At 40.5% G+C, this 27,667-nt stretch overlaps 1 protein-coding gene across 9 annotated transcripts in view; it reads right to left on the reverse strand.

The window, feature by feature from the left end:
* Positions 1–27,667, reverse strand: part of NHSL1 (NHS like 1) — a 180,786-nt gene that overhangs the window by 117,782 nt on the left and 35,337 nt on the right. Inside the window, exon 1 of one of the 9 annotated variants that reach the window (XM_065057162.1) lies at positions 14,456–14,492. The exons of the other annotated variants lie outside the window; for them this stretch is intronic. Within the exon in view, the coding sequence (XP_064913234.1) occupies positions 14,456–14,477 (22 nt within the window). The 5' untranslated portion in view covers positions 14,478–14,492. Of the gene's footprint in view, positions 1–14,455; positions 14,493–27,667 lie in introns of those variants that run through there. 9 annotated transcript variants of the gene reach the window in all.

Raw genomic sequence — 27,667 nt, forward strand, 5'->3', positions numbered from 1 at the left:
TTTTTAAAATGGAAACCTTCACCTTCAGACCTTACTGCAGAAAGCCACTACAGAAGAGAAAATACTAATTTCTGCGCTGGAGTGACAAGCATGGAGAGGACAATAATAATAATAATAATAATAATAATAATAATAATAATAATAATAATAAAAAGGACAAGTCATTAATGTGAGCGGAGGGCAGGATGGGCATCCCTGGCCCTTCAGCCCTGATGGAAAAGAGATGTCACTGCCTTATGGCTGAGGCGAGGACATAAACTCATTCCTTGACTAGAACACAGACACGCACACCCCTCTTCTCAGAAAAACAGCTCAAGATGCAGCCTGAAATACCCTCCTTGCCCTCAGCTGCAGGTCCACTGGCCAGACACTCACTCTTTAGGCACTACCAGCAAGTTTTAAGCTTCGAGAGGGCTGTTGCCTTTGCGTCTCTTCAGCAGAGGTTCATCTGCAGTTGTCCTACAGGTTCTGCCTGTAAAACTGGGTCTGCTGTCTCCCTGCAGGGACGCTGGCCTCCTTCCTACCTGCTCTCCTCATCCCACAGCCTCTCCATAACGACTGCTGTCTTCTCCGGCAATGATCACTGTTAGTCAGAGGCAGACACTGACACGGGAAAAATTATCTTTAACCTCATCAGACATTTGCTACAGTATCATTCCATCTCCATACGCAGCTTCCCAGGACAGCGCAAGTGGAAAACTAAGCCAAGGAAAGCAAGGTGGCACAGAGCAACCACTGCTGCTCTCATGGGTCAGGGGGAAACACCATGCATGGGCACCCATTTTCCCCTGCCTTGCACAGAGCTGCTAGTTTCTGCAGAATCCAGGGTGAATCATGTTTATGTTGCTTCTTCCCACATCCCATTTCTTGGGAGTCATATATCTGGGCCAGAGTCTCATCTTTCATCTTCAAAGAAAAGAGAAAATTTCTAAACTTAATTTGAGGGATGGGGGAAATTCAAACAACCTAAACATCATAAAAGCTCAAACCTCAAATCCTTTTTGTTTTCACATTTCGTGATTTTTTGGGGGGTAAGCTCAAGATCCTGTGTGCTTTGGTTAAACACACTTCTACAGGTGGGAAGATGTCAGCCAAATTCTCCTTACTGGAAGCAGTTACACTGCAGGAATGCAGTTAAAGCAAGATAAGGAATGCATTCCTGGGGAGGGTGCTGAACACTTGAATATGATAATTTTAATGTCACTCCTGTCAAGGTAATGCCCCATCAGGGTAGAAGCAAGAAAAACACAGGCTTTTCATTACTGGATAATTGGGTGCACACCCTTAGCAGTGAAAGCAGTTTACTAAGTAATTGCTCACCATCAAGTAGCCAGAGCAAGAACAGTAACAAAAACATTTCGAGATCCCAAGTGTCAGAAGAGAAGCAAGAACTCAAAAAGCAACGATACGAAAACAAGAAGTTTTCTACATGGTAAAGACTTTAGCCAGTACAAATCAATAACACATGGTCTCCTCTCACAAAACACACAGCCAAACATAAGCACAAGTGACTAAAGTTATTTTGCTCAAAAGCTAATTAATGAAACGTTAAATTCTTGCCCTACAATGCTAATTTTATTCAAAGATTTTATTGAAAATTCTGGTATTTATTCAACTCCCATCATTGATTACACTCAGATTTTAATAAAATTTAAAACAAAAACTGAACAACTTTATCTTTAAAGGCTCTAATTCTGAAAAGGGCAACTTCATAGGCTTTTTTTAAAAAAAGCAAGCAACACCTGAGATGACCAGAATGGGATCAACACTAGAATTTCCACCTCCCTCCCTTTCTTTGCTAGCTCTGTGTAAACCAAGTCTCTTTCTGAATCACCCGAAGCTGGGTGTGTATAAAGGTGAGCAAGCAGATCTGGATGGATGCCTCCACCTAGCTATCAATTACTGTCACAAGATTTATACGTCACCTATTTTCCGCCTCTCCTGTTTCATTTCTCCTGAATCAGTCATGAAGTTAGAACAAAACAACAGGACTGAAAATTCAGTCACTGCCACCTACCGAAGCCAGTTCACCAATAAATAAGCTTACCAATTTTTATACTGCATGGTGTGAAAGATTAAACTGCAAGTTCCAACAGTTTGCAGATCAGCTTCCAAAAAAAAAAAAAGCTGCTTTTATTCTCAGAAAAATCAAGAATGGACCAAATCAATATTTAACACTTTGTATCTAAAGATGAAGCATGCCTGCCTAATTTAACCAACCGACCTACTTCTACCATGGACTGACATTTTCTTCTCTTGCTCTTTCTTAGATGAAACTATAATAAGCCAATATATTATGATGAGCGGCGAGAAAGAAGCAGCATTAATGACTGACTAGATAAACCAGAGTATACTGACAAATTTTTTATTGAAAATGCAGGAACTGAGCCATCAGTTGCTAGGTCTGCCTTGAGAACAAGAGTGGTCAACTCAAAATGACTTATTCTGTTTTTATGATTAAACAAAGTGACAGCTAGCAAGAGATACGTAATGCAGAAGAGTCAGTTACTCAAAACGAATCATACTACTTTGGAACTAAATGGTGGTTTAGAGCTAGAACTAAATAATAGTCTAGAACATTTACAACAAATGACGCATGCTTCTGCCATGCAAATGAAGACAGCGATGAGAGTGCTGAATGACACTGGAACTTACTAATGGGGATTTGAAAGGAAAAAAAAAAGATAATCAGCAGAATGAGAGCTGATGTTTCCATCACGAGGACGGAGATGACCCTCTGCCTACAGCAAAGAAGCCACAATTCGGGGGTGAACGAAGGGAGTATTTCCTTTGCCCACATAAGGCCTCTGACCTAAAGCTTCTTCACCTTCAAAGATTCAAAGATTTTACAAGTATGGGGCACTTGGACATGGGTTGGTTTTGGTTTGGGTTTTTGTTTTGTTGCTGTTTTGGGTTGTGGTGGGGTTTTTTTGTTTGGTTTGGGTTTTGTTTTGGATTTTTTTTGGGGGGGGTGTGTTGGAGTTTTTTTTGAACTCAACACAGCCTTCTTCTTATGATATAAAATGCAAAATTTCTTTAATTTTATTGATCCTTTTCATTGCTCTGAAAAACAAGTATTGTGTAAAGAGACACAAGCTATGCACTACTGTGAATCAGCTGTTCCATAGCTGACGCAGTCTGCTACAGCTACCATCTCCACTATATTTACGCTACTGCTTAATTCCTCCTTTTTCTCGATTTATGGCATATCTTAATCATCAACACAAAGAGACCAAAATGGGGTCCTGGTCATTTGATGGGACATTCCCAGGAAATTTGGGGGTAATATTAAAGAACAGGAACTTTGGCAAACAAGAGAAAATACATACAAGGGAAAATAAACTCCATTTAGTAGGATTATATAGTCAAACTGAAAAATGATTTTTTGATCTGATCTATGGCTTGTTGGCCCTCTGTTAAAGCAGACACACATATGCTGAATATCTGTTTAAAAACAGAATACATTCACTAAAGCATAGCGGAGCTAGAAAACTATTTGTAACTGAGACCATAAAAGGGAGAAACCTATGGAATGTGTTATGTTCATCCAGCAAAGCTGTTCTCTAGCAATCAGCAGATTCAGGCAGCATATATCAATCCTGCTCTTAGACACAATAGAGCCTAGTCTGGAATACGAGAGTAAACTAAGACAAACCATTAGAAAGCTCTCCAGAGATTTCATCTTTCCCCCCCCTTATTTTTTTTGTGGCATCAGACACTGCTGGCAGGAAATCCTGATAGCAAGAAAAATCATGTGTTCAAAGTTTACTGGTCTGACTTCCTAGTAAGAGGATGAAATCAAAACACCTCCCTACAATTTGCACTTAAATAAAAATAAGAAAAAAATTAAAGAAAGAAAAAATTAAAGAAGGAAAGGAAAACATCAACAGAGGTTGTCATCATAGTGAAAAAAAATGCCTGGAAACAATTAGCAACTCAAAAAAAGGAGGAGGAGGAAGAGTAATAAAAAAATACTTAAAATAGTAAGTATTGAAGTAATGAATTTTTATGACTAGAACACCCTAAACACTGCAGAGATGTAACTTAGAGTTTGACACATACTTCCACAGAAGTTCATGCAGTTCAAAATAAAACCAATCTCTTTTATTATCGACATTTTGAGGCCATAAACCTACACAGCAAGTTATCAAAGCAAAACATCTGCACACCGTCCACACACGCAGTGCATGCTTATGAAACAGAAAAGAATGATGTCATTTCAGCCTGCTTTTTATTATATTCCGTTTTCTCAGTTCTTCGCAATATGGCCCTACCTCTGCCTCTGAGAAACAGCTCTATGTTGCTTCACCATCATTTGGGGCAGATTTACAAGGGAAGCCACTCGCAGTGCTCCATGGAGTGAATGGTCCTTGTCCCGGGAAGGTGCTGCATGGTTTCATTTACCCCCCACAGCTGGGAACAAGCCTTCGCCTATAAACGGACCTGAAGCATCACAGATTTTGTCGGCTTTCCCCTGGTGCCACCAGCGCCGCCAGCAGCCTGCTCCCACAACACAGCTGGCTTCCAGCAAAAGTGTGCCAGTCCACGCAAAGGAACACTAAGCTAAAATCAAGTTTCTTGAGGACAAGAGGTTCCACTTAAATTTGAGAAAAAGCTTCTTCTCAGTGAGGGTGACAGAGCACTGGAACAGGCTGCCCAGGGAGATTGTGGAGTCTCCTTCTCTGGAGACATTCAAAACCTGCCTGGACATGTTCCTGTGCGACCCCACCTAGGCATTCCTTCTCCAGCAGGGGGATGGACTAGATGATCTTTAGAGGTCCCTTCCAATCCCAAACATACTGTGATACTGTGACATAAAATCTGCTCTCCAACAGAGAGCTGTAGCAATCAAAGCTGAAGTTCTCAGACACCTACTGCGCCCAAGCCCACTGATGCAGCAAGGAGGGAACCGCGTGTTTCGGAGAAAATATCTGAGGCCGCACATGTCCTCAGTTCTCAAGGCCAACTGTGCTGTGTCCATCAGCCTTCATGCTTCAACCTCCCACCCCTCAGAATTTTCATTTGTGCCAACCTCCGCACCACTGGTTCAAAAATTCTCTCAAACAAGTCTCCATTTTACTATCCGCTGGTGGTTTCTTGAGCCCAGCACCCCCCTCACCATTTCCTCTATCCTCCCATCACCATTGCACCTCACCTGGTATTTCTCCCAGAGATAATCACTCAGGCTATCAACACATTTTCCATAGCGAAAGCAAGGAGGAGAATTACTGTTGCGACCTACAGAAGTGCTAGAAAGCATGGCTGTGCTAACACAGCACTGTGCTGCTTTTTTCCTCCCTTTTGGGGGAAGTTAATGTAAATAAAATGAACAAATTTCTGGCACTGAGGCCTACAATACCCCTAGAAACTGTCAACCAGACTGGTTTATTTTTTTCTTTTTTTATTTACCATGCTAAAGAGAAAGTGTTGTTGAGCAGAGCATACAGCTTTATAAAGTTGGTGACTCGTTTTTAATTATTTGAGAAGGACTACCACATTGCAATGAGGGCTCTGTAAATGTGGACCTTTGGTAGTTTTATGGAGGGATATGGAGTACATGTGTTTCTCTCTCTCAAACCAGTTCCAGGAGACAGTGGAAAAAAGCCATACCCCTTGATTCAAATGAAGTCACTCCTGCTTCTCTTCCAAAAATTACAATAGCACCATGTACAAAATTCATCAGTAACTGGAGAATCTTGGCTTTCGTTATTCAAACCTGGACTTGATGCAATATGAACTCTTTTTTAAAAACAACTTTTCACATAAAGGCATTAATATAAACTCGGTCATATATATTTTTTTACACATACCAACACTTTCTTGTAATACTCCTGGATTGTGTAATATTGGCCTTACATACTGCATGTAAAAATACTTCGTCTTCTTACCAAACGATGGGCTTGAGGAACTCCAGGGCTTTTAAATTTGGACGGACTGTAGTGGAAACACGGGATCTGCTCGTGGACACTGAGTGGGAAGCAAGTGCCTCTCCTTGCACTGCAGAGACCAACCTCCCCACGCAGTGGCCAACCTGGCTGCTCCTCCAGCCTGGGCAGAGCTCCAGCAGCACAGGGCAAGTCCCCATCCCTGCCAGAGCCCTTGCAGCTTGTCTTCCACCTCTGTCACCATTCAGAGAGGTTGCGGAGTCTCCTTCTCTGGAGACATTCAAAACCCGCCTGGACACACATTCCTGTGCAATCTGCTCTGGTGAATCTGCTTTAGCAGGTGGGTTGGACTAGATGATCTCCAGAGATCCTTTCTAACCCCAACCATCCTGTGATGTCTTCTCGCCCTTACCTGGTCTGATATGGGTATTACCAAAGGTGCAAATGCTTATGGCATCTGGACAAACTGCATGGCAATATAACATTCTCTTTACCCACACAGGCAGCATGTTAACCCACACATCCATCAATGCTTTCATGAGTGTTGTATTAGTTCTGAAATAAATACCAACGTTAAAAATGCCCAAATGCAGTAATTTCCAGCTTTAGCACTGCCTTTGCATGTAAGGTCATCTAAAGTAAAATCCACAATCAAATACCTGAAAATCTCCTTGCTGAAGAATGAGAGGAAGGGCAGAAGTATTTCATTTTGAGACCCTAAATGGAAGTCCAAAATTTTCGTTTACTCCAAACAAAACATCAAGTGGAATAATTACTTGCAACACACAGGGAAATTGAAATTGCAGATTTTTACTGATTTTAATGAAATCATTTTAACTGCCACTAAGAAAGAAAATGCTATTGACAGCTTACTGCTCTTATCATTGATAATAAGTTCTTTAACATGCTTTAAATTGATACGAAAGCATTCAATGGCCAGATGATTTTACTAAAGGCTTTTTCTATTCTGTAAAACACACATACACACATGGAAAAAGAAATAATGTGCAAGAACAGAGTCTATTCAGCATCTTCTCTCTGCAGGAAATTACTCACATCAGGTATCTGCTTCTTTCTATTTATACATATACACAGATAGAGACACTTTCCATTCCTTTTATATATTGCATGCTATTTAAACCTACCCAGTAGGTAAAGTCCTATATACAAAGCAGCTAAAGAGATGCTGCCCTTAAAACACATAAAATATCCAATCCCAGTTTTAAAATAGTTCTTGTATTTACTTCAATTGATAAATCTCCTCCATCTGGATTTAGCAAGTGTGAGAACACTGACACTAACTTGATAGTAACATAAATCTGAATTTGGAAGACTTTACTAGTATTGCTTAAAAAGCAAAGAGTTGAGAGTCTTTGCCTTCTTTTACTATTCACTTTGTTAAAGCAGTTCTTCCAGACATTCAGTGAATTAAGTTTACTCAGCAGCATTCTCTGTTGTCATTTATGCTTGATTTAAAACATATTATGAAATCAGAAGGACAGGTACTTAGGTTAGAATCTGTGCACTTGGACTCTGACCTGACTTTTACACACAGCAAAAAAACACCCAAGTGTGAAGCTTCCGTCCATGAACCAAAGTGCAGACTTCATCTGCATAATCATAAATGTTACACAGTTGTAACAAAAAACCTCAGTTGCTCCTGCTATATTTAATTGTTCCCTTCTAAATATAGGATAATTCCAGGCCTAGAGACTCAGGTCACCAGGTAAAGCTTTGCAGAGCATAAATTTATCACCACCTTTGCTCAAAGCATCTCTTTAATCAAAATTCATTTACTGTGACAGTGAAAAGCGGCCGATTTAGACAGGACAGCCAGATAGTTTCGAACCCGTTCGTCCTGTTTTCAAAGGAAGGAGATCACAGTGGAAACTCAGAGCAGTCAGCAGAAACTCTAGAAAGTTGTCAGCCTGCCAACCAACATTTTTATCATTTTGTTTGTTTATTTAATCTTCTTCAAAAATGCACATTCATTGTAATCTTTGCCGATTCCAAATTAAATTAACGTAGCATCAGAAAAAATGTGTTTCTGTTTTACTTCTTGGCAACAATTATAATTACGAGATATATAGGTAGCCAACCACTACCACAAATAAGATTATGCATTTCCCATAATTACAAGGGGAAACATTAAGACTGATATTGTTCAATTTTTCCAATTAATATAGTTACCACTGAATTCTAATTTGGCTCAACTGTCTCAAATGGGCAGCTAACAAGTATGTTTGTAAAGGGAGAGCCATTTCATTACTGATGTCTAAGGCATGAATGCCTTTGTAGTAAGCTTTTTCAAAACCAGAGCAGCTTGACAGTATTTATGTATTTCTTCCCTCTTTTCTGCTTTATATATGTATTTTTAAAATTCTGTCATTGATCTATAACTAAATGAAGGCATATGCTTTAAAAAAAAAAAAGGGGGGGGAGACATTACCTTTTCTAAAGCAATTTTGTATTTTGTGAGACCTGGTGGCTCTAAGATTTAACGAAATAAAGCTGTGTTCCAAAAAGTCTGTTCAAAGTACTTTAAAATATTTAGGAATTCCTATTAAAATACAAATGTGAAAAATTAACTGGACATGAACATTCCTTTACGACTTTAATCAATGCTTCAGTGCAGGCTGCCACAATAGAGACACAGCACTAGCATCGCTTCACAGGTTACTGAAATCCAGCATTCTTGGGGAAAAATGGAATCACCCAGTGCCCTATGGCACATTGTATGGTTAATGAGGGAGGAACTAATCAAGCAATGTTATTACATTTAAGTTTTCATAACAAATGACTTTCTCTGGGGAAGCCAAAACAAATTAGACTCATCATTAGAGCATTTCAGCTGCAATTCGGCATCCAGCAGCAGCGCTGCTTCTGCTGATACTTCTGCAACCAGGGAACTCATCTGGCTGCAAAATAACCCTGCAAAGTCAAGTAAATCAAATCAAACCTTCCCAGGCCATTTTTCATCCTCTTCACCCCCATTTGGTTCCCCACGCAATCACACACGCGTGTGCCAGCACAAGAAGGGGCACAGCAACAGGCACTGGTGCCAAGGTTTTGCTCGAAAAGTGCCCCAAGCTTTTTTTGCTTTCTAACTGGGCCTGTCAGGAGCCAAGGAAGTCCGGCCAGCTGAAGAGCCGGCAGTAGCCGCTGTCGAGATGCAGCTCCAGCCCTGGCACTGACCCCCCAGCCCTGCCGGGGCAGCTGCTGCCACCAGCCCTGCCCCAGGTGGAGCAGAGAAATGAAGCAGAGAGAAGCCCCAAGGCCCTGATTTTGTGCAGCTTAAGCTGATCTAATTGCTGTCTGCCTGCAGCCCAGCCCTCCACTCCTGAGACACTTAACCCAACAGAAAATAATCTTTTTTTGCTGTCATGTTACCCCATGCGTTTTGCTTCTGTCAGCTTACTGAAACAGCTCAGCGGAGAGGGGAAGGTGGGACTGCAGCAGCGGTCTGAATTCACAGACGGGTTTTATTAGGCTGCTGCAGACCTACAGCCTATGTTAAATAATGATTTTGCAGCAATTCCCGCTGTCTTCTTTTAGGTGTAACTCAGCACTGCCACAAACCTTTGCAACACCCCTGTTTCTAATTCGGTTTTGCCTTTGCTCGTAGACTGTACTTTAAAGCTAAGTTAACAGATGATGAAAACACTGCTTGTGTCTTTCAGGATTGCAGAATGTGGAGGCCTCACCGCAGCACTGCTCAATAATGCTGCCACAGCAAGTCATCAAAGAGGTGCTAGGGTTGGCTGATGATTCCTATGGGTCTCATAACTCGCATGCAACTCCCAGACCTGTACAGCAAAATCAATCAGGACTTCCCTCAAGCTTCCCTCTTCAAAGCCACAGAGAAAGGCTGTGGTGAGACATGGGGGGGATGGTGTCTCACCACATGCTGAGGGAAGCCCAGCCCCTGAAGGCTCACTCAAACTCCCACAACTGATCTTTAAGCTTCACAGAGCTCCTGGACTAGGCACCGAGCAAGGGGCAGGTTTTACGCCCACCTCTGAGCCTCGAATTCCTAGCACTGCACCACTGGTAGGATTACCACCACCATGCCTGTCGCATCCCCATTCATCTTCTGCAACAGGAGAGATCTGATGCAACACAGCCAACACAAACCATCATCGTTTGTGTATGACAGCATGGTATTTTCTACAAAGAAGCGCAGCATATACTATGTATACATGCCATAAAGGCAGAGCCGCGATTCTTTAATTTCCTGCAGTAGGTGGAAAAATACAAAGGAAACCACCGTGAGGACCATCAAGGAGGAGACGCCCTTGTCTGAAACAGCCATCCAGCTACAGATACCTTAAAAGAATTAATTGGTACCTGCTTAAATATGCCTTCTCCTAATAAAGGAGATTTCTTTCTGCTGTGTTTCCACTACTGAATTAGTATGCAGGGAAGAGCCATCTTTATTATTTACAAGAGCCTCAATAATCTATCTGCATATCCACATCATGCTTCAAGCAAAACAATCTAACACTTCATTAGAGTTTATTAATACACGGAGCCCCATGGCCACCTTGTGATTTATGGTATCATTTCCTCCACTTTACAAACAGAGAATACTACAGAACAGCAGTTATCTGAGTTGAGTAGGTTATTAAAAAGCTCTGTGAGGAAACCCACAACACAAGTCAGCTAATTTCCATGGGGCCAGGATTTCACGTCTGGTTTTCTGACTCTGTGCCTGTGCTTTAACTTTACAATTACTACCAAACTGCAGTGAAGCGAAGCTCAAATAATTAAAGAGATGTAGTCCACTTCCACCAAAGCCAGTGGCAAAACTCTCATTAATTTTAACAGAAGCAAGACTAGACTAAGTGTTTATAAAGCAGTTGTGATCACTAGAAGGCACTTCTGAGTTCTCAATATTATTAGCTATGAGATTACATCTATCTAAGAGCAACTTTTGTTTTAAAGCATTCAAAACCTGGTCTCAAAACCTAGCAGGTTTTAGAAGTTCCTGTTTTTCATAAGAACATCATTGAAGGAGCACTGAATGGTTATTACTCATATTGAAATCTTTTATATGAATAATTTAAATGTGTTGCTGAAGCTCATACCAAAGGCCACTCCAGCAAGTGACAGAGTCCCTGGGAGGATTCTCATTTCTTTCATATCTGCTCTTGCCCCTGGTTATAATAGCTTTTCGTTCATTTTCCAATTAAAATGGTAATGCAACGAGATTTGGAAGATTGATTCAATAAACAAGTTTATTGCTGTATTCAATGGAAAAATCATTAAATACCTCAAAATGAAAAAACGAAAACTTTTCAAAATCTTTTAGATCAAGTTGCTAACAAGAAATTGTTTAGATTATAAAGCACAGCAGATATATAGAGTTTCTTGCACTTGGGTGATCTGTTTCTTTTTTGAATTACAAATTTTTCTCTACATAGATAGTGTCCCACACTGAAACAAATGCATCCTAAAGATCATGAATGATGGGTTCCACCACACTTCCTTGCTCAATTTTAAAACAAATGTTATATCCTGAGTGTGAAATGTACCTAAAACAAAAGCATATGCAAGTTCTCAGCAAGCCTTTTGGGCAGCGAGTGAACAAGCATGACCTCGTTATGTTTTAACTATGACCAAATCAGTGCAGCCGAGGGCCCTCAAGTACAGAATTGCGCCAACAGCAGCAAAGGAACTACCTTTATTAAGTGTGAGCAAGAGCTACACCTAACGAACACGAGTACAGCAGCTTTCACAGGCAAATCAGTGGTGTGAGCCACACCAGGTGGCAAGGAAGAAGTCAGTACAGCATCTATGACTCTCCCTGCAAGTGAAGTGATAAACAGGTGGCTCTGCTCCATATTGATCTTGCTGTATCTCTCACAGGATTTTAAAGAGAAGGCTTCGTTAAATGCCTCTGCAAACCAAAAAAGCACAGCTAACAGCAACAAGTTTCACGCTGGAGAAAAATGCCACCGTTATTATAACAAATAGAGGACGCTCTAAGAAACAAGGGATACAACAGCATCCTGAAACCACACACACCTGTATGTCAAATAGATCTCAAATAATGGAATTTTTTTCAAGAGCTTTCCTCTATTTTGCAGCACAATGTAAACATTTGGGTGATGACTGCCATGTCAGCACAGTTGTTTAGACATACTCACCCAGATTAAAGAGAATGGAAGTGAAAGCATAAGAGTGCTGCTGCTTAAAAGAAATTCCAATATGTCAAGTGTTTGCACTTTTCACTAAAAACCTGCAAAGCCACGGCAAAGCAAAGTGTACAACTTCAATAAATGCTGCTTCTATCCTATCCATAATCACAGAACTAACATTACAGTATAACAAAAAACTTCAAGTATAACAGAAGCTCAGGCTGCTCTTATAGAATATCTGTGAATGCTCAAAGATTTTAATCATTATTTTAAAAGACATGAAAATATTTTTGGAAATCAGCTATAAAGAAAAAACTATCATTGTTCTTTGCCAGTCTTAGTCTGCAGCTCCTGTGAGCTTATCAGTGCAAGTTTGTTCTCCATAGTCTCACCTGAGCTTCTAGGATTCATTACTAAGTCCCTCACATCTTCATTGTGTTACAATCCCTACGTTTTTACTGAAGATAAATCAGCGAATAAATATACTCATTTAAAGCAAAGAATACTCGTATTTCTCTACAGCAGCAGACCTTGTATGTTGTATATGCTTTGACAACTTTTTTTAACTGACTTCATTTTCACATGAAAATCTAGATAATTCTGAACAGCAAGGATGACTTGTTCTTTTATAAGCATGAAAGGACGCTCTTTCTTTTGATTAGCCAGCTAAATGCCAAAAGTGTAACCCCCTATTTAAATCTATGTGCAATAAGCAGGGCCTAGAAACACACCTAATGTTATTTCCAAAGATGAAATCTAATTTACAAAGAAACAAAATTAGTTGTTGCTCCAACTAATGACTGCATCCAGAAATGGCCCTACTCACACCTGTGGCTAAGAGACAGATAAATTGGCACCATGTCCCCGTGTCCATCTTAACTCTAGCAAATGGGAATCCCACACCTGCCCATGAGTGACCGCTCCCCTCGGCACTACACACCACAGGGACTTGCCTCCTCCTGCCTATCCACTGTCTCCCCAGATAAACTCACAAGATATTGGTTACCTCAAAACACATTTAGAACAAGCAATACCTGCTGCTTTCTTGGATTAACATCTCCAAGTAGCTCAACTTTCCATAAAGGAAAAATGAACCTTCTCCAACCTTCATTACACATTCTGATATCCCTGTACAGATTTCATCATTCTGGCGAGCACAGAGCACATAATAGAAGCTGTTTAAGCCATCTGCACCACTGGATCCCTTTATTCAAGCCAAACCAATTCAATCTCATTTGTGTCTTTCCAGTAGTCTGTATATTTTTATCCTTGCAGATACCTGTACATCTGTGCCAGCTGATAACATCAGTCACTCATTAACTTCCTGTGGTCCCCCTGGCCCCTTTCTAAATCTCAAGCACTAACCAGTTTCACATCACTCCATGATGTGCCAGGTAAGCATCAGTCTTGTTTCACAGCTGAAGACACAGATATAAAAGTTTACTGATTTGTTTAAAGTGAAGGGGAAAAAAAAGACTTGTTAGTTAACACTTGTCATCAACAAAAACAGAGTAAAGAACTATTTAAGACACTCTGATATTACTGTGATACTGACATTTGAAGTTGATATAAAGTTATGCTTAGTAATCTTTTGAAAGCACCTACTAAGCCCAACTTTCATCATTAAAAAGCCATATGCTACTAAAGTAGAATTTTGAATTAGAAATAGGTATGTATAAGACTGACACTGGGGCTCCTTTTGAATATTTACCACTGTAAAAATGAGGGGGGAAAAGGCCTATAATAATTCATACTAGCATCCATTCTATTTATTTATTGTACTATTAAGTTGTACTACTGAAAAAAACAGAGTGGAAATCTACTTACCAAAAGGGTAATCCCTTGCTTTATATACCCAGAAACAGATAGGATGATTAAACTACATATCGTATTTGATATGAAAAAGAATTTAAAAAAAAAAAAAAGGAACTGGTAGCAGATCTAATTTCACACTCAGAGGATTACAATGTAGAGAATACACACATGCATTCTCCACTGACAACAGTGCTGTGAAATGCTCAGTAGATTGCTGGCACTCCTGGGATTTAAAAGATTTAATGTTCTGCTTCGTTCCTTCAGAGCATGCCGAAGTTTGGAGGATGCTGGAATACCAAGCAGCTTAGCAGGGAAGAAAAAAAGGCAAGAAAAGGGTCCTTCTAGACCTTATTTGACAGCATTTTACTGTGCTTAAATTGCAGAAAATAAACAGAGTTTCTATTCCCTTAAATGCATAATCAGAGGCATGAAGCAGGTGCCACAGTGATTGCCCCAAAAGCAGACTGGACATGCACTGATACCCTATTTTTACTACACCTAGTAAAAAGAAACTTCAGTCCTTTCCCCCAGCCTTTCAAAAACCATGAAGGCTTGCAAGAGCAAAAACCAGCAAACTTACACCTGGAGTAGCTGCATTAGAAATTTTGCTTATACCTGAACACAGGCCATTTCGCATCTTGGATCTCCAGGAGAGGACACTCCGCAAACACCTGCTTTCCAGCGGTCAGCACTGAGGCGGACCATTGCTCCTCAACAAAGAATAATAATTAGGGCAAAGCATCTCTCTGCAAGCTGCGGTAATTTCTCCCTTTTCTCTCCCACGCAGCCAAGCAGGAGCAACCCCGCAGGGTAGGTGACAGGACTACAATAGCTAATCCCAACAAGTGAAATTCTAAGCAAGGAAATGCGCTCTGGAAATGCAAGATGTATTCTAAGAGGATGAGACTCCTGAGAAAAGAGAAAGCCTCAGTAATTAGTCTTCAGGATGAGAAGGTGGCTCTTTCGCCTGAGAATTCTTTTCAAATCTTGGGTATTTAGTTTAGCTCAAAGAAAACAATCTTTTTTGTTAAGCAAGTGTCTAAGCACCAGGAAATTTTAGAAGCACACATACGACTTCAACAAAAACTAACTTCAAACAACTGGATGTTGTGTTTAAGCTGCCCTCTAAATTATCTGCTTAACACTGACGGTTTTGTGGTTGCTTTTACCCCTTTTATGAAAAAACACTTAGGTGTGTGGTTTTGTTCTTATTGTTCTGTTCAGAAAGGGCTTGAGGGAAAAGTCAAAATCCACCCAAAATACACCTCCCCTGTCCTTCCCTTATCCCGGTGCCTCCCAGGGTGTGCTGCAATGGAGAACAGCAATGGACCTGACCCACAAGCACGGCCCAAAGCCGCTACCCTCCAGCTAACCCCCTTCCAGGAAACCACTGCACCAAAACCTGCCCTCACACACTTCTTCCCATTTCCATCCCTATAGAAACCCACCTGGGCTGGGAAAAGCTCATCCCAGGAGATGGTGCAGCAGCTCCTCAGGGAATATGTGCAGAAACAATAGCAGTTTCTGGTTTGCAGCTCTTCAAAAGTTACCATTTACTAGCAAAGAACTGGTAACTGCTCTCACGTTGTCCTGAGCAGTCCCAACTACATCATAAATATACATTAAATCAACCATATTTACTTAGTTAAAAGCACGTATAAGTAGCAGAATGTTCTGAAGCTACGCAGAAAATCAGTAAGTCACCCATTTCTAACTGGCTGATATACCCTCAGATTATTGTCTTACAGCTTAAAGCAGTAAAACATTGGTTTGAACAATTTCTATTCTTTACTGCTTCATCCCTCCCCTCCCTTCCCTCACTAGCCTATCCAGCAAGGATCTGATACTGATGAAAAAAGCCTGACCCTTTTCCTTTTTCCCTTTTCCAGGCTGGCTCATCTCCCAGCACTGGCACAACCAGCCCATGGTGCCAGGGCACATGGCCATGGGAGCAAAGGGGCAGCAGGCAAGGGAAGGACAACCAACACATTCGAAACCATTACTGAAAATATACGGCTTTTTGGCAATATAGGCAGCTCCCCACGTGCTCCCCCAGCACACCACCACGGCTCTACCCAGCGTGCAGACCTCGAGGGAAGTATTTTGACAACTAGAATTTCTGTAGCTGACTTCCTAATTTAAAACAATTCAGATTGCATTTCTACAAACACGACCAGGTTCTCTGGGAGTTCATCCGCTCCCAAGTCTTACTGATGTCTGCCATCCACCTCCTAACCCTGTCATATTTTAGCAAGCATTAGGAAATGCACTAGGTTCACAAAGGGTCTTCTGACCTGCCAGCTTTTGTAGATAAAACATGGGAAGCAAAATGAAGACAGAAGCGAAGTAAAAAACAAAACAGGATTCCGTAAGCAGGTCTAGCTGATGCAAAGTTTGAAATATCTAGCTCTATTTGATTTTATATCATATACGAAAATGTTTATACAGCAAGCACAGCATAGAATGTAAGCAATAATTGCTTTGGAAGGAACAGTAATATGCAAGATGAGAATAAGTACTGGAGGGCAGGAGTGAACAGAAAGAGCTAATTTGCAAAAGAAAGATATTTGAATTAAAAAAAAAAAGTATATATTAGTAAGTAAAGGAAACATTGGTGCAAAAATGCACATGTATTTTCATCAAGTATAAGGCAGGTCTAAATGCAGTATGAAATAGCTGCTACTTACAGGAAGTTATTAGAGCCATACAATATAGTGTTTCATTTTGAAAGCTTACTGGACTTAAATTAGACTGGACAGACAAAATAGAAGGCTACTTATTATTTAAGCAGCACTCATCTCAGAAGCATATTACGTTTATAGCCTCATGCTGCTTACTCATAACAAAGTCTAATTACAGCCTAACAAGCACACCCACTAACTTCAATGAGACTAGTCAAAAAATAAGACAGGCTCCATCATACATCAGGTTTGGCAGCTTCTTGATGAAGTGCTCCGGAGGAAACAAAACTATTTGGCCAGTTAATAGAGGAAGTTATTTGACATGGAAGCCAAAGGAGAAGCGATGCACCTTGCTCAGCACCACAGTAGTTCCATCAATGCCAGGATTTTGGAACTTCACAGCGTCTGTGTATCTGCACAAGACCATCAGATCTCCACATGGAAAATGACCACCTTCAGGAGATTTTTTATTTCACTGTTTATTTACAGCTTTGATAAAAAGTTTGAGTCACCTGCTTTTATTATACTGGTAATCACACAGGGACTTGGGCTATACATAGGTCACTGTCTTCTACTGGAGGAAAGTACACTTTTGCAGCTGTAATAAAATGCAGAAAGGCAATAAAGGAAAAGTAACCGAGGAAGAAACTTGGGACTAAATGGCTGTTGTTTTCCAGCTCCACCTCCCATCATGAGCCAGATATCAAGTGGTAAATCAGTTCTGCATATCTGCTTGGCATACTACAACACACACAAAACATATCCATCCAACTGATATCTCCTTCAAAACACTGAATATTCAATGCCAGCAGTATCAACCTAGATAGCAATATCTCTCCAAGAGCTATCTCTTGAGTTTGAGTAGGGCTCTCTGCTGCTCTTTTTAAACTACACTCCATAGTGCCTGTAGAGTACTCCTGATCGTAGTCCCTTCTCAAAGCAATTAAATTCAATCAGGCCAGACAGATAAGTGGCTGTGAGGCGCTGCTGTTTCAGGGTGTCACAGTGGAGACCGCTGAACATTCCAGAACTGTCCCATGGAGAACACACTAAAAAGCGATGCTACTAGTAATGCAGGGACTGGAAGATAGTGGTACATCATGGGGAAACCGTGCCAAACTGACTAAATGTGGATTGTTTTCTAAATAACTTTTGCATTCTTCATTTATATATAAAGTTACATTCATGTTATGACTGCACATGGATTTGGTTACACAAAGGCATTAAATTTTTTTTAAAAATATATATATTTGGATTTGTAATATTATGATTAAGCCAGTATACTTCATGTTTCAAGCACTGTTTACATTCCTCCCTCTCTTGTTTCCCCCAACTTCCACCTGAGTTACAACCACCCAAACTCCTCAGCCCCAAAACTTGACCTCTCTCCGTTTGTGTTCAAACTAGACTCCTCCTGGCTTGGGAGCACTCTCCCCTCCAAAGGGAAGGGATGGGATGGGATCTGGCCAGAGCCCCACTGCCAGCATCGCGGGCTGGCTCCACTCAGCAGAGAGCTAATGTGAGCACAATTAGTACAATCTCAGTTACACAGGCATAAGGGTTCAGTGTCTGATTAGTCTACATGCAATGTCTCTGATGCCCCATCAGACAAAGCCAGAGTTTCTTAAGCTGCGCAGGCTCAGGCGTGGAATCCAACTGCACTCAAGGGCTGGCGATTTATAGGGCAAAGTCTGTTGTGTTCATAACAAGCTATGTATAATTTGTTGCAAAACCCAAATGACAGACTGGATAAGGAGAATATCCACCGCAGTTGTTTTCCTGATGTGTCGAAGCACTACGAGTGTCAAAATACACAGGGGAGTTAAATATGTGTTTTTGAAAAATAACCAAAAAAAAAAAGGAGGGGGAAGATGTGGTGAGAGTAGAGCACGACACATTCCTTCACTGACAAATTACAGCTTATGCCTCTCTGGTCAAAAATTCAAACCGCCTACATCAACAATACCTAGTTGATCTATCATAAAAACACACTGGCTTTCGAAATGCCTTTAATTGCATCCAAGCAGAGCAGCCAGCAGGCCATGCACACGTGTGGTCCTCCCATGCTCCAGCTTGCCCCAACGTCCAACTACGATGGCCAGGAGGAGGAGGAGGATGATGAGCCGGTGCAGGCATCAGCCACGGCAAGGGGCGGCAGCGATGCCCTGCACGTGGGGCACACCCCGTCCTTTTCGCCGTTTCTCCTGAAATGCTGTTTTCTTCTGTGCACTAAGTGAAGGGGAAATTGCAATCATGCATATTCAAAATTAGGTGAAGCCTAGCATGACAAGACAACTTTGGATATGTACTAACTGGTGAATCGGACATTTTTCCAACTCTTCTCTTTCCTCTGTTAACTGAGAAGCCAAACTAATCCCTCTCCTTTGAAACTGTAATATTCAGATCAGAGGTGCAAAGGCAGACTCAGGTTGAGCTTTAATTATAATTTCTGCATGTATTTTGGTTACTGTCTTAATAAGGGCATGCTAAAAGCCCTTGGGTCTTGTTTCCTTCCTCTTGATTTTATCTTGCCTCATTCAAATTATTATATATGACTTTATACAATGTGGCTGTTTCAAGCACCGAAATCCGAATGCAGCAAGAATCAGACCACCACCAATTCTTACAGCTGAGGCCACCTCAACTCACACAGATACCTGAAATTTCTTTTCCATGCCAAACTCAGCAATGCTGCAGATCTCTCCACATGCTCTCAAGCATGGATTGATATGTTGCTCCTCAGTAAGTTGGGACAAACAGAAAGAATGAAGGAAAAGGATGAACAGGGTGGTCATTATGTTACTGTATCCAGTTTTCAGGATGCAGTCCTTAGGAAAAGCTCTGGGGTTCATGCATTGGCAAGAACAGCCAGTTGGTGTTGCTGCTTCACTGAAGAGGAAGGACTTCAAAAAGCACATACAACTGGTTCTCAGGCTCTTCAAAGAGCTCCAGAAGCAGGAAAATACCAGACTACAACATATTCAAAACCCAGTAATAACCGTGGCAGCTTCTGACACCTTCTCACATTAGAGATGTATCTGCAACCTACTCCAGCAGCAAACAGAGATAAGGAACAACCCAGTATAATCAGCCCACAGAAAAATGGAAGTCAAGCAGAGGAAGGATGGAGGCTTCTTCCAGAATATTTAACTATCTTGGTCAGCTACTGCACTGATAATTTTAAAGACTAACTTGGTGGAAAGGGGGCAAAGGGTAAAGGTTGCAAAGAAGTATTAATAAAAAAATGCTTATTTTTCACCAGTGTTGTCAGATGTTCTCTTCAACTTGTATTTCTGCTTCCCTGGTGAAGAGGAAAGGAAGCTATGAAGGGGTTGCTAAGCTTCTGAGCAGAAAAATAGGAAAATAAGCAAGCAGGTAAATGTCTCAAAGACACGGCTTCAAAAGGAACTGACAGTACCAACACAATTAACTGGAGTGACTGCCTGCATAAATCCATCCATGTTTGAATGCGTTCATTTCCCCAAAGGTTACAAAGGAGTCAAAGGCTATTTCATACCTTAAGGAACGGGAAGAGGCCTGCATGAAACAGGAAAAAAAAGAAAAAGGTCAGCATGACTGCGGGTGACAGGAGGACGGGCTGAGCCCCACACAGACGTGCCATAAGCTGCTGACATGATTTCATCCTCCGGAGCCTCCCACGGTAGCGCTTGTGTGAAATGCTGCTGCCCGCCCTACCGCGATGCCAGCACGCCTGTTTACACAGCCACGCCGAGAATCAGATCTGGCTTCACTGAGCAAAACAAAAACCGCAAAACATGTTGGGTTTTCCCTCACCCTTTTCCTTTGCATTCTTAAGTCAGACCCAGTCCCCGGCTCTGGGTCACAGGAGAGCTGTATGGCTGCTCTGGAACAACTGAGAGTGCTGGAAACACGGGATATGAATTCATCTTGTAAAAACACAGTTTAAGCCAGTTCTCCCTGCCAGAGACAGATTTATCTAGGCTTAGAGGAATTTATAAATGAGCAAGTAAAACCCATCCACATAAGCCTTTTTGGAGACAAAGCTACATCTCACGCAGTACCATATCATGTATCCAACAGGCATTTTCAAAGAAGGAATAAATAAAACCATGTTTTGAAGATGCTGACTCCCTGTCACTGACATCTGCTGTCACCAGACCGCAGAAGAGAGTCCCCTATGGAGCGTGTGACATGAGGTACCTGCTGCAGGCAGTGCCGGTGGCTGACACGGCCAGCCTGCAATCCCGACTGCAGGGCACCAAAGGACAAATTGTGCAATTGCATCCCGAGAGAGGCAACTGTCCAAGGCCTGTCACCTGTGCTCACTGAGCAGCCGTGTGCAGGAAAACGCACGTAGGAAAGTTTTCACTTGCCTGTGCTCTAGTAACACCTGCATTCAAACAAAGCTTTGCATTCAAGGAAAAAATGTAGGTTGCTAAAACACTTGTGTTATACACAGGGTTCTGAGTGCAGTTAAATGCCTGTTTCTTTTATTCCATATCAGTTCCAAACACCCTGAACCCAATTTACTTAAACTTAAAAAAAAAAAAAAAAAATTAGATTTCTCATTTATTTGCATTATTTTCGCATTTTGTTTCAATCATACATTCAGAACTGCTGAAATGAGCATGGATTTGACAAAACTCTTTATTGATTTCTCATTTGTAAGGCAAACAATGTTCATGTCCAAAGGAAAAAAAAAATATACATCACTTTTATTAGAATACAAATATGTCAAATGCGTGATTACTGTTCCCATGGGGTTTAACCCTTCCGCAGAATTATTACAGCGCACTCAAACAGACCTTTTCCACCATTAAAGTGAGAAAACATTCAGATGTGAACTCTTGCTTTGAAACAGAAGAAAAAAAATTGGCCGGCTTCTGCAGGATGTAAAAGAAGCCGCATGTGCAGTAAGTATCACGTGTGCAACAGCTCAGTGGACTAAAGTAGCAAGAGTTATGGCTTTGAGTAATTCTTGCAAAGAGAAAGCTTGGAGAATAAAGTAACCATATATAAAAATCATGTGAACTGAAAAAATAATGTGAAAAAGGTAGAAGGGCTTGTTTTGCGCCCCTGCCCCAGCAAACCTCATAATCACTCATACAAGGAAGGGTAATTTATGCTTTTTAGTAGCAGGGAAACAAAAGGTATAATTTCCAGATGCATCTATGCACCTCTGTAATCCATGTTCCACTTATTTTTATAAGCCAATCATTTGGAAAATTAGTATATGCATACATGAAAGTTTAGCCAAACAGCAACTCCAAGAAGCGTCTTAACCAAATCCAGCACTACCATGTAGAAACTTTCAGCTCACTTAGAAGTCAAATTGCCAAGCTTGATCTTTAGCTCTTTGGGTCTCTCAAAGACAGCTCCTGGCACTAACCATGACATGCAGATAAAAAACATCATCAAGATTTGGAAGCACATCCTAACGATGTTTGTTTATGTGAAAACTGGTGCAAGTACTAAGACTTGCACAAAATGTACTCCCCCAGACACCTTCCCAAGGTTTACACTTATTTCTATTTAACAGCTATTTTTTTCTCATTTAAGTGTTTCATAGAAAGCCTTAAACCAAGAAGACGATGCTTCTAATACCGTGTCTCCTTGGGCTCTGACAGCAGCGGGAGGAGCCCTGGCTCCCTGGCATCGCACCAGCACATGAACAGACCGCAGGTGCCGCCAGAAGCTTCAGCTGCCGCGAAAACTTCTCAGCATGCACACGGCATCCGCTGTGTCCCATGCAGTTATGGTACTTCTGTAGAAGGATGCATTTGATGTAAAGGAAACAAAACTAACTGATTGCAGTGGTTGGAAAACCAAAGGAATGCAACAGTGAGATTTTTTTTGCCTGTGTCTTAGAAAGACATCATGGGCTGACGCAGTGTCATGCTCATGAAGCCCGGCTTCATAATGCCTGGTAGCATTAGAAAACTCCCTGTTGTGAGGATGCAAACTTCATAGGCTTCATCAAAAGTTGTATGGCAGATACATGCAGATAAAGCCACTATTTCCAGCTTCAGAGCTGCTGGTGTTCTTTTCTGCAAAATGTTTTTGCTGAGTATGTGGCCTCTGTCAGTCCTTTTAGCATCTTGAAATTCTGCAAATAAGCAGCACACTTGGCATGACATTTCCATAGATGTGGGATTACACAAGTAATGCCAGTGGAACCCAGACTCAGAACAAAAACTATTATTAAAATTTGTATTGCTCATCTATGTTGCAGTCTACAAACTCTGAGGGGAGAGAAACTGAATTTGAAGTACACTTTCAGAATGTTTCGCTTTTAGGGCGAAACATGTTTTTATGTTTTATATCATCTAATTGTCAAACATATTTCTAAGAGACATGATCGACTCAGACATGCGTTACTGAGCCTAGTGCAGCGATTGCTGGATGAAGCTGTGCAGGAGGTCAGACCAAGTGTTGAGAGACTTTGCTCTGTAAAAGCTTAATATGAAAGTACAGACTCAAGCAGAAGAGAAAAACAGGTTACCCCGATTTTGCATCCAGATCATAATTTGGAGTGTATGCTCATCTTAAAACTGGCTCCACCTCTTTACTTTAATGTTGGTGCCAGAACTGCTGTCTTTCACCTGCATCGCTCCCATGGAAAACTCTCATTGCCTACAGTAAGAGACTCCAACCTGAGCTGTACACACATACACACTATAAAATGTTTTCTCTGAGTCATTTACAGCCTTAAGAGAAAATAAAACAAATGGGGATAACAAGCAAATGGTGAGGTTGATGGACAGAAGAAATGGAAGTAGAGAAAATAACATATGCAGTTTCACAGAACTGTTATAAGCATGGTTAGTTGGAATGGAGCCTATGGATTTGTACTGTTTATTTTGAGTTACAAGGCAAATAAAATATTGCAGCTTAAACAACTATTTCCTTACTCATTAGACTCAGGTATGTATTAAGCCTTTATATATTAAAATTATGAGTAATTCTCCATAGATCACTCAGCAAAAACTCATGGATGCTGTATGACATGAAAGAAAAATAAAACAACACCAAAGTTGGTTAAGACATTAAATGACTGAACATTAGAATTGGCAAGGACAACAATGATGAAGCAATCACTTCACTGACAGGTAAAGTTAGCACACAATACTGCAAATTACTCGAGTATCAGGAGGAGACAGCAAAGCTTGGAAGAACAGGATAAACACAAATATTTGGAAAGACTGATGTGCTTACTGCTTTCTGCTGAAGAGCAAACAGTGTTAAGAGCATCGCTTTGTAAGGAGCTTGGTCAAGCTGCTACCCCAGCCCCTGCTCCACCGGCTCAGCAGCGGGGGCTGCACGGAAACAACCCAGACAGAGGAATATAAGGTAAAAGCACAGAAGACAGAGAAGCAGAAACATGTGGTTTTCCAGCCAAAGCTCACTCTTTTGAAAATGCTTGACTCTCTAATATTACTCTAAAGCTTACAGCACATTAATCTATAAATCCAAGTCTGCAGCACATTGAGCACCTGCACAATGTAGTAAAGCGGGCAAAGATGTAAAAGTTTAAGAGCATGTTAATTGCAAAATAGGAAAATAGCAAATAATGGACAGACTTAATATTTTTAAGGAAGTCAGATACCTTCTGGAGAGGGCAAATTTCCAAGTCACAGTGATACCTGGTTTGAATTTTTACTGTCTTGTAGTTTATTATAATAAACTGTGGTTAAGAGGAATTGGTATAAAAATGGAGACAGGTTGCAGAGAAGTAAACTATTTCTCAATTTATAAAATAAGCATGAAAATATTCTGCTTTATTTGCATCCTCATTACATTGAAACCTTAAGTAGACTGAGGGTAAATTTTTTTTAAAGAAGCTCCACGATAAATTACTTCATAGATAAGCTTTGGAAAATCTTGCTGTTAAGGGCACTAACCCGCAGCATAGGGCTTGAGGCAGGAGCTCCTTAAATTCTGCCGTAGAGTTCCTTCCCCAGACACCAACACTCACGTCAGGCCTCTGATAGATTTGTAGCAGTCAGACAAGTGAAGTTGCTCCTATCTCTAACCACCCACCCTGTCCTAAGGCAAAGGTGCCTGATTTGCACATGAATCAGCCTGGGAACAAAGGCAGTTTTCCTCCCAGAAACCAGACTCTGTTTACCTTGGTATGTGCCCAGGTAAAATGCGTAGATTTCTGCATGTGAGCAAGCGGAAGAGCTTGCCAATTGTAGCCTCTCCTGGAAACACCATTTTCAACTTCCATATTTCCCACCACAAGACCCAGCCAACAGCACTAGGAAATGGCTCCAAAACACCTGAGACTGAGCTGGGGATGGACAGACTCGTCAAACCAGGTTCTGGCAGCACAGGCTAAGCCTTGTTGCTATATCCTGCAGCTCAGCATAAGGAAGTCTCCAACTAAAGAAAGGACTATCTTTAGACTTGAAGAGAAACACACTCACATTTTAATCTTAAATTCAAAAGGATATATTCCACTGTAGCACCAACTTGCAACGTGACACCTCCTGCTGAAATTGTTTCAATTTCAGGAATACTCACTTGAATCTGCTCAAATGCCTATTCGATAAGGTTTGTGCAAGATTCAAATAATGTTATGCATTAACATTAATGTTTGATTTCAGCTTTAACCACACACAGCGAAATTTATCCAAGAGTAGAAGAAATAAGAAGGAAGCCTCTAACTCTACAAGAACTGTGAACACCACAATTAAATTTAACAGCCAGTTATAAACACAACTCTATAACCAAAACCAACTTCCAAAATATTTGTTAGTCCCAAAGCAACTACAAGTGTTCCTCCAAAGCCAACCTGTTTGTATAGACTATGAGCACAAAAGGATGTATGTTTCAGTCACAGTCTTGCAGATCTTCCACCACAGTTTCCACACCACACCAGAATTTAGCATTTACCAAAAACATCACCACAATTTTCCTATGTTCATGGCTACTTATAATCAAGATTCGTTATGAAGATTTCTGTCAAACTTGCATTGATTCCAGTGGCATTTAGTTTGATGAATAATGGCAAGACAGGTGCTGACATACCCGACAAATGCTAAGTTTGATATGGGAAATGTGAATATCAGCAAGCTCTTAATCTTCAATTTATTGTTTTCATGAATCGAACCTCAGCTCTTGTTTGAGAGCATTTTATTTCGGTCGAAGAGCTCATCTAGTAGAACAAGTCGAACTTTGTTGGTTCTTGCCCAGGGGATAGGTGTGTTTTGCAAATTACAGTCTCACAGACTAGGAATAAAGAGGATAGGTTGGGAAAAGAAACTCGTGATGGAGCTGGACTTCAATTTAGCTGGAGACAGTGGAAAAGAAAATACTGACAGCATATTAGCACACCTGGATTGTTTTCATACAGTGAAGTACCAGAAAAAAAAACATTCTAGCACATATAACTCTAAATATTTTAATGCACCTTATTCTAATAAAACACCCTATTTCATTAGTCTTCATGCTTCAACCTTTAACCTCATGACCCTGTGCAAGCTCCTTGAACAACCATTGTATTTTGTACATATATTTTCTATTTGGCTACTCTACAAAAGGCAAATTTTATATTAAAGCTACCAAAATTTAATCCTCAGGCATTATTGCAGGTACTTTAATTTTATTTTTTTTTTTTTAAAGTAATCCTGAAACTTTGTGGATACTGCAGTATTTCATATTTCAAGAAAAATCACTGTAATTGAAGTGTCATTGGCAGTTTTGAGTAAACTAATTAGCGTTCATGAGAAGGCGCCTGGTTAATAGCTCTGGAGAAACTTGTCTACTTTTGTTCTATTTTGATCTGTAAATAATGTCTGAATTTTTGTATTAGAAATGCAGATCCCGTCTAGCCTGGAAGATCAAGAGTTTGCAAAATGGTGACACTGCAAGAGTAACAAAATCAAGAGTGCAGTCACCAGCGCAAAATATGCCAGACAGGTCTTGTAAAAATTTCTGAGTTTCACAAAAACTAAACTAATATAGTAAGGAAATGCTGTGCTTCCTTCACCATTAAAACCCTGAAGTCTTACCACATAGCTTTCACAACAACGTAAAAGATCAGAACTCACATGTTTTGGTATTGAGTGGTGTTGAACAGGAGAAGGAAAACAAATAATGTCTTTCAAACTCTACTTTTACATCCCACAGCATAAGATTATTTTTTAAAAAGCTGTAAGGAAATTAAAAATTATCATTTTTTCACAGTTAACAGAGTAGACACATCAGCTGTATCTACATGGCACTGCACTAGGTATAGGTGATTCCACTGTCCATATGGTATAAAGCTGTAGCATAGCAAAGAGTCTAGAGTGGTTACACCAGTTATTATAAATATGCTTCTTACTTGCACTTCTGGGGAGGGAGGGGAACCCAGCAAGCTACGTATGTCAACAGGTAAATATAAGTTTTAAAACCCAAGCTTTATACCTATTTTTAAAGAGTCCTGACTTTCGTCTTTCCTGTAAGACTGTCAAAATTTATGCTAACCACAGTGATGTGCTGGAAATATGAATGATGCGGTCATCTGCAATACAACTGAGATCAAAGTTTTTGTATGCTACCAGAAACATCAAGCTGCAATAACCTTCAGTTCCAAACAATTTACACTTCAAAAGAACTAGATCTTAAAAAAGAAAAAAAAAAGAGGTAATTTCATTTGGGCCTCCCACAAGTTTTGAAATAATTTTGAAGATATAAAGCAGCAGAAATAATTTGCCAGTTAACAGAAAACAGAACTTCTCTATTTTTTGTCAACAGGTAAGTAAGGTTATTTCACCTAAATCATAGAAAGGGTCAGGGCACACAGAAGCCATGAGGCCCTCATGGGATACAGGGATACTGCTTCTGAATTACCCACAGGCAAATTAGCAGGACCTGAAACACAGAAGTCTTAAATTTCAGTTCTGGCCTGTCCCAACCCAAACATAAATAGATAGAAAGAACAGAATTTATAAAAACTTCAATCACAGTTTTATAGTTCAGTTTAACTTTGTGCTACCTTGGTTTGACAATGCTTTCCCTTTGCCTATCCTTCTTGGAGGTACAGAACAAAAACATGGAAAAATAATTCAGATTCTACATAAAAATCTATGTTATTTTATTCCCAAATATAAGACTCTTAAATATTTAAAATATTTTAAAAACTTAGAAGTCTATAGACAAATAGATAAGTGATTTG

Source organism: Columba livia, chromosome 3 (assembly GCF_036013475.1).
Source record: "Columba livia isolate bColLiv1 breed racing homer chromosome 3, bColLiv1.pat.W.v2, whole genome shotgun sequence".
NCBI classification, from domain to species: Eukaryota; Metazoa; Chordata; class Aves; order Columbiformes; family Columbidae; genus Columba; species Columba livia.